This window comes from Pectinophora gossypiella, chromosome Z, assembly GCF_024362695.1.
Source record: "Pectinophora gossypiella chromosome Z, ilPecGoss1.1, whole genome shotgun sequence".
Classification (NCBI taxonomy): domain Eukaryota; kingdom Metazoa; phylum Arthropoda; class Insecta; order Lepidoptera; family Gelechiidae; genus Pectinophora; species Pectinophora gossypiella.
In genome coordinates this window covers 17611413-17619653 of record NC_065433.1, presented here as the reverse complement: position 1 = coordinate 17619653, position 8241 = coordinate 17611413, and the positions used below count along the sequence as shown (strand labels likewise).

Here is an 8241-nt window from a genome sequence, read left to right as displayed (position 1 = left end):
AGGCAAAGGCACGCACTCGTACTGCCAGTAGACAAATCTTGCAAGCGAACGTTGTGCGTCGCCGGTACAGCTCGACGCTTGTGGGTCACCGCCCACAGCATGCAATGAGATCATAAAGCTGTTTCGAATAATATAATTTACACTTTACTTGGTGCCATGTTAGGTATACTTAACTAGGTGCACTTTGAAAGGTTTTCCCTGTGGCTATTGTAATACGTGTCTGCTTATTTTGTATCGTTGGATAAGTAGGTACTATTTTCCACTCTCACACCTATGTACCTAGTAATAAATACAGGGTAGCGCAATTCCGTCGCAAAATTAGTTTTTTTTAAATAATTTTAAATTCTCTACTTTTAAGATGGAAAATTCCACTTCATATTTTCAATTCTATACTCTTGGGATGGAAAATTCCACTCAGATTCATGAGCTGAATCATCCCCCTCTGTGTTCGTAACGATGTCACTTACACCCAGTACAAGTAAGTACGTGTACAGGTAGCCTACGGGTATGTATGGGTGTTAGTGACACCGACACCGTAACGAAAACTTTAGGTGATGATTCAGACCATGATTCTGAGATGATATCAAGTGGAATTCCCTCAGCATCACGCCTGTATTATCCAAGGGGTAGGCAGATGTATATACTTCCACCTACACGTTTGCAAAACATATGTTTTGCGAATAGGCAGTTTTTTTATCTAAGCATTTTTGCGTAGGGGTTATATCCTCTTTGCATTATTGTTTAATAGTAAAACTACCTCCAAAATTCTACGTGTGTTGTGCTAAACTCAATATTTGTGTAAATTAAGGACAAATTATAGGGCAAAATGTACCAAACCGTAAAACTGGTTCTCATTCCTTGCTTCTAAAAGCAAGTTAATCGTTGGTTCCCGCTACGACCCGTGAAACATATTTCAACCAAACCGCATGGGTGCCGCGTATGCTCCATACTTTTTCCGGTTGATTGGGGTGAGGTTGCCGCGCAGTGCGAGGTATGTATGCTAATTGGCTTTGACATAATATTAAGTAATTTATTAGCTAAGCACTTGTTGAAATACGTCGCAAAATTTTGTGAATCTCCATAAACTTTGGTATTGTAATTAAATACTTTTCAAACATATACACTTGTTCCAGGTCTGCCAGGTTCTAACGCTTATGAATGAGGATAAATACTGCCTATTTCTCCCATGATGTTGCTACTGTGGAGTGTTCTTAAATTTGTCAGTTCCCCATAATATTTAAGTCAAACAAACATTGTTTTGGTTATATTTTTACACTATAATATAAACATTTGCGCTGCGTGAAACTACTTTCGAAAAAGGGTATCGTTTAATTTTAAAAGACCCACGATACCACCAGGGGTATCGTCAGGGGTATCGTGGCTCTGAAAGGATTCTCTAAAGATCGCAAAGAAGAAAACTTAGAAAAACCTATTTTCAATCAAAACTGCCTTTTTCCAACTGGCTGCTTTTCTTATTCATAACTCATCCTTCAGACTGAGGTCCGTGTTGCCTTCCGAAAGGCCTTGACTGGACCGCATATTATACACTCCACATCGTGTTCCACATTTTATAGCAATTTATCCTTTTATCACGAATTTTAGCTGAACAGTATAGAAAACTGGCAAATTTTTGGAACAATTCCACGAATGAAAGTAGGCACGGAAAAAGGGGATAACTATTCAAGACCTATTTATTCATCTGTCTATTGAATTAGGAGAAAAAAGTTACGAGCTATGTCAGTTGTTTCTGGCGGCTCAAGAGATTGCCCTGATACCGGTTTGGTGATGTGTCTACACTCAGCGGGATCCCCTGTCTGGGAGACATAAGAGTGATGCAGAGAATTAGATCTGAATTTGTTCTACTGAATTATCCTAAAAACAGAATTTGTTCCGTTAAAAAAACGGAAATACAAAGTTTTCTAACCGACCTCCAGCCAGCGGGATATTTCCCAAAGTTAAGTCTGATGAAGTATAAATTGGTATTAACTTTTAGATCTGTATTTATTCTGTTCAACAAAACAAAAAAACTACTTCTGACGTCCTTACTTCAGCTACAATCAAGCTGCAATGAAACCTCCAGTCAGCGGACTTTTTCTCTCAATGACATTCTTTTGTAACTTTTACACTAATCTAATAAAAATTTACCTATTTACGACTATAATTTCACTTAAATTACCTATTCGTACATCTAGTGCTTAAATTAAAAAGTATAGAATTTGAACGATATTATTTTAGTGTAAAAGTTACAAAAGAATGTCATTGAGAGAAAAAGTCCGCTGACTGGAGGTTTCATTGCAGCTTGATTGTAGCTGAAGTAAGGACGTCAGAAGTAGTTTTTTTGTTTTGTTGAACAGAATAAATACAGATCTAAAAGTTAATACCAATTTATACTTCATCAGACTTAACTTTGGGAAATATCCCGCTGGCTGGAGGTCGGTTAGAAAACTTTGTATTTCCGTTTTTTTAACGGAACAAATTCTGTTTTCAGGATAATTCAGTAGAACAAATTCAGATATAATTCTCTGCATCACTCTTATGTCTCCCAGACAGGGGATCCCGCTGAGTGTAGACACATGGTTTGGTGCCCACAAGAATAAGACAAAAAAAAATTGCTTACGAGTTTAACAATAAAACAACAATATATAGTGGCACTTTGTATTATAAAATATAAAGAGATACAAACCGTTCACAAGGTAGTATATTATATTATTAGAAAGGTAAATATTAATTTAAAATATTTTTTTCTGGGATCACCTCTTGGACTATATAATTGGGATATGAGATTAGAACGGGGTTTAAAATTGTAATAAAATTTAACATTATAATTTTAAACCCCTTTAGCCTGAATTTAAAATCATAAACGTACGAGTAAGACAGCATATATTTCGAATTTAGTTTAGAGGTATGAGTTTTAAGGGTAGTTAGTTGTTGTTGTTTTCAAGTTCGGCTTTGGCGTCACTGGTAGGCATGTAGTTAAACAGGACTGCCTTTTTCTCATAGCCGCAGCGGAAGAGGTTCCAGGCCAGGTCTTCGGGCGTGTCACCCCTCTGGTCAGCACAGCTTTCTAATGCCTGCAATTATTTTTTACTTATAACGTAGAAGGTAGCCTGGTTATACTTTTGATTATAAAGACCGGCAATGTCATGTGCGGTCAGTCATTGGAAGGGTGACAATTTAGTAGTTTCGAGCTCCTCCTTAAGTAGGTACTCCGCAAAGGCGTACAATCGTCGGCCCTGGTTATTGACACATGTTATAAAGTCGTTTCGGAGGCCAACGTGCGACTGGGAAATTCTGGCGAATGGGTCGGCACCGAACACATAAACCAGCCCAATTGGGAGCAGCGTGGTGGAATATGATCTATTATCAATTATAATTTCGTGATATGCCCATAGGCGTGCACCTTGGGTCAAACCTCTGCTGTCCGAGACATATCAGAAACACAACGGCCTGCAGCGTTAAATGAAAACTTACCTTTGTAGCATTTTTGCCGTCAGCTCTGTTCGCTATCTTGCCAAGCACCGCCGTCTTCTGTAACTTCCCGTCCTTGCTGATGACTTTGCACTTGAGTAGTACGCAGTAGACGTGGCTCTTGAGCGCCGGGTCATCGACTAGTTCTCCGTGGAGCAGCGTGTCCACAAGTCGGGGCTCCACGCCGGACTGCGAGAGGCAAGCGTTGGAATGTGCGCGGAACATCGCCTTCTCCTCTTTCCCCAAGTTCTGTAAAAACGATTTCATGTTACACTAGGCATTTTTGACCAGACTTGTACGTTTGCGCATGCGCTAAGGTATCTCACCCGGTACAAAGTTTAGGGTAGCTCGCCTGAGATGGACCCCATGTGCGCGACACCGGGCGTCGTCTGGGTGGATTATTGTTTTAGAGAATCTCATTTCACAGAAAGAGTACAAATGAAATGGTTTTCATTAAGTTATTCGTTCTACAGCACCATTTCTTATCAAAAAACGTGGGATTCGCGTGGGCAATACGAAAGGCACCCTTGGTAAAATACTCACTAATTTTAAGGTTACATTTGGTAGATTTTAGCCCAATTTCTGTTTACCGATTAGCGTTTTATCACAAAACCCCACAAATAATTTCAAACATATGCCTCTCCTCTACTACTTAAACAACCAAAGTAGATAGTATGTCACATGGGTTAATACGCAACTACTTAATTATACTTATAGAAAAATAATGTATTATCTACTTACTATGCAATTCTTGCATCCCGTTGTGGCCTGAAATTAATAGAATCCTATTAAAGCATTTTATATTAAACTCAAAGTATCGTACACAACAATCACAAGAGAGTATATTAAATATATCTGTCGGTTTCTACCTGATAAACCCCGACAAACGATGCAAGCACGGCGAAGGCCAACAGCCAGGTCCCGTTCAACATTATATTTTATTTAGTGCCGTGGTTTATCGTAGTCTAGTTCCGTGGACTCGTAGTGGCAGCAAATGAAGCGACTGTAGCACGTGAAGCAAATTTTTAAAGCCTTCGTGTACCAACAGCGACTGCACTTTTCTTCAGACACCATGTTTTATTTAAAACCGCAACTAGTCTGACTAACTCCTGCCTACCACGACACTTGTTACGGTGTAAATATTTTTCGACGAAATTTTTTAATGTATAGTAGATAAGAAACAGGGATTATTGCTGCTTTAATTTCTGAAACTGCATGAAGATAATGGGGCACCTGAAAAATAAATTTCAAAGTTCAGTTATTGTTGGCTAGTTCGTGCGTACTGCGGGCGAATCTTGCTGCTTCATAGTAAATTATTTAAGTACTTAATTGCTTAGAAGTGAAAAACGGTTAATTAAGTAAATTCTATGAGATATAAAATTAAATATTGTCGGAACAAGTATTACAAGGTAGAGTATCGTGGTAGAGGAGCAGTATTGTGAAATGAACAATACTGCAGCATGTTTTGTCAATAAGTGACGGACGCGAAATCACAACATTATTTGATCACTCGTCAAATATTCGCACCCATTGTCTTGTCTTCTATTTATTTGCCGACAAAACGGACATTCATTTATAAAGTCTTTTAGCGTGGCCATATATTTTTTGGCAACTTATTATTATTTTATGTGCTCTGCCATTGGGTAACGATGACTATTTATTTATTAAAAATAATGGATAATAGAACTTACGTTTTGGTCATTGTAAATATTTGCTATTTCGTAATGGTATAGCGTAAGTTATTAAAATGTGGTTTGTCTTCCGGTTGAAGATGCATGGCGGTCTCCATTTATTGTACACATAGTTAGTTCGTCAGTTATTAAAATGTGGTGTGCTTTCCTGTTGATGACCCATGGCGGTTTCTATGGATGTCAGTCTTGACAATCGACTCGATGCATGCATACGCTGGATGGTGGACGAGCTGCTTTGTGATGGCACAAGAGTTGGAGAACGCAGGGGGATACCAGTACAGCCATGAAGAATGTTAATATGAAACATGGCATTCCTCTACCTGCAAAGGTCAAACTTCAGCTAAAAATGGTGCAAGATGGTCTTAGCTTATTGACACCAGTACCTAAAGGAGATCAAAGGGGAGTCCACTCTTTATATCTGGTTCCACCGGAACAGGATACTGATCAAGTAATTATTAAATCAGTACTTTGGGAAGTCATAGCAGCATGAAAAGTGCGAATTGCATACTCGGAAACTTCCAAGCTTCTCCGAGCACTCGGGCAATGTTTGTTGGATTTCAAAAAATGTATTGAATGATTTCTCTTTAGCAACACTAGTAGCTAGCTAATACTATAGAAAATGTTACACCGGTGGCAAAAACGTGACGACGAGAAACGTGCCACCGGGTTGATAGATTCCGTAACATAAAAAAATAATGTCCGTATAGGTACTTAAATGCGCCGTTATTTATAAAAGGATTGACAGTTTTACATACCAATTATTTCTCGAGCAAAGAATGCTGAAACTCCTTAAATTCATAATAATTGTTAACACATATAGGGTTCGCTAGCCACAGCAGTGTCATGGTCGCGAACTAATTTTAAAGAATTTTTCTTATGGAATTTTTAACATGACTTGCCCCGAATCCCGATACCGCATGCTTCTTATTAGAAGCGCATGTCATAAATTGAATTTAAAATTTTCTTTGACAAATGTATTATTTCTTTTTTCATAGGTATTTTCGATCGTAGAGGTTCACTTTAGATTTAAATTCTATTATGGTCAGTCACAGGACGCTGAAGTCAAGATTACGGGTGCCTACGTCTCATACAACTGTATTATCATAGTCAAAATAAGTTAGGAATATCAGATACTCGAAATGTATGAACAAAAGCGTACTCTTCAGCTCATTTCGGCATAGAGCAACTTGGACCGCCGACGAACCGGAGCATTTCAGTTAGATAGATCCGACACGGAGAAGTTGCGAGATTGCCTGTACAAAACGACGTACTGTATAAAAACGTAATAGTTTTTATGGGGTTTTATAAAAGGTTCATAAGGGTGCGTAAATGCGTGCAGAAATAGAGAGTTTAGTTCATACACTGAAAATAAACGACGCCAAACATATGCGCGTACATCAGACGGCCTACAGGTCAGGAGTTGCACGAAACAGTGGCAAATTCTGTGTACTGTGTAATAGAAGTGTAGTTGAAGGTAACGACACTGAGTCGTAGCGCGGTAACTACCGATAAACTATGTACCTAAGTATTATGTAAGTACATAAAGGTACACCGGTGGGTGAAGCCAGTGGGTGCACAGGTCGCGAAATAATAAAAATACAAATTGTAAAAGAAATGAAACAAATATTTTAAGTATATAACACCAACATTTATTACCTTAAAGTCCTAAGTAAAATTCACGATTACTAGTAGAGAAGCTACATTAGTTTTGATTACAGCAACAAATAATTGTTGTTTCTTTTACGAAGTATGACTTATTTAAACTAGTAAATCTGTATGTCGTGGGACAATTGTTGAACTGGGTCGATCAAAATCTGCCTGGGCAGATTACGATGTGCCGGCATTCAATGATGTGCCTAATATAAAGTTGAGCAGATCGATGAGAGCAACCTATTTGTCGATTTTCTCTACTGTCAAGTAACTAACACGAGACACGAGCGACGGAGCGCATTGCAATGTAGTTCTGTTTCACGACGCTGCTCTTAGCCAATTGTTATGTTTATCTACAAATACTTTGCCCACCCTATATACTATCAAACCATAACTGGGTCTTTATCACCTTAATATTTATCTAGTAATAAAATATCTATTCATCATCTCCCTAGCGTTATCCCGTTTTTCACGGGGTCCGCTTACCTAACCTGAAGATTTGACTGGTCCGGTTTTTTACAGAAGCGATTGCCTGTCTGACCTTCCAATCCGCGAAGGGTAAACCAGCCTAATATAGGTTAGGTCACATACCTCCGAAATACATTTCTCGGGAATATGGGTTTCCTCACGATGTTTTCCTTCATCGCTGAGCACGTGGTAATAATTTATGATCCAAACATGAATTCCAAAACATATTCGAAAATCATTGGTTTAGGCCTGTGCTGGGATACGAACCTACGACCTCAAATTGAGAGTCAAGCGTTCTACCAACTGGGCTACCACGCCTTCCTCCTGTAATAAAATATCTATTATGATTGATATATATATACTTCATTATATGTGGGTCTCCTGGTACAGACATATTTTGTTTCTAAGGAGGCTCTAGTAACTAGTTTAAGAAAAACATGTAAGAAAAGAAAATCAATAATTTTTGATTAGATTTTTATATTTGCTTATATTTTGGTCACCCTACAGAATCGATTTTCCCGAGGTGGCCGGGAAAACGTCACAGGTTATGTTTTGAAGCATATGGCGGACATTAGACACGCAAATCACGATCTACCTACGACGATCTACCCAGGCAGATCTCCATCGGTCCATTTCAACTATTGTCCCATAAGACATATACATACATCGAATCGTCCAAGAACAGTCTAAATTATGAACATTTTTTCGCTAGTGATCATTAAGTATAGTCCTATTTTTACAGAGTTTTGTATATCAATGACAAAAATTATAACTAGATATTTATATCAATTAGAAGTATTGGTATCTGTGCGTCTTTATCACAGCTGGAAAGAATTAGGATGCGATTAAACGTCGTGAAAATGTTTACGAGGTGCTCACGCAGTCACCGCGCAGCCGCGGTTTGATTGCCGCGAGTCTTTATTTATCGCACGACAGCCGCGCGGTTAGGAGATGCGAGAAATTT

General features: G+C 38.6%; 1 protein-coding gene across 1 annotated transcript; it reads right to left on the bottom strand.

The window, feature by feature from the left end:
• Window positions 1-2666: 2666 nt before the first annotated feature.
• LOC126380487 (B2 protein-like) lies at window positions 2667-5960 on the bottom strand. The gene is made up of 4 exons (XM_050029931.1): window positions 4338-5960; window positions 4210-4236; window positions 3472-3717; window positions 2667-3071 (listed from the first exon to the last, which is right to left on the bottom strand). The coding sequence occupies exons 1-4, from the start codon at window positions 4398-4400 to the stop codon at window positions 2922-2924; spliced, it is 486 nt and encodes a 161-aa protein (XP_049885888.1). The 5' UTR covers window positions 4401-5960; the 3' UTR covers window positions 2667-2921.
• Window positions 5961-8241: the final 2281 nt, after the last annotated feature.

Excerpts from the sequence above, each read along its gene's own strand:
- LOC126380487 (XM_050029931.1), bottom strand. The coding sequence starts at position 4,400 with ATGTTGAACGGGACCTGGCTGTTGGCCTTCGCCGTGCTTGCATCGTTT. Across the intron at positions 4,237-4,337 it reads CGTTTGTCGGGGTTTATCAG|GCCACAACGGGATGCAAGAA; the intron begins GTAGAAACCGAC and ends TATTAATTTCAG. Across the intron at positions 3,072-3,471 it reads ACGGCAAAAATGCTACAAAG|GCATTAGAAAGCTGTGCTGA; the intron begins GTAAGTTTTCAT and ends AAATAATTGCAG.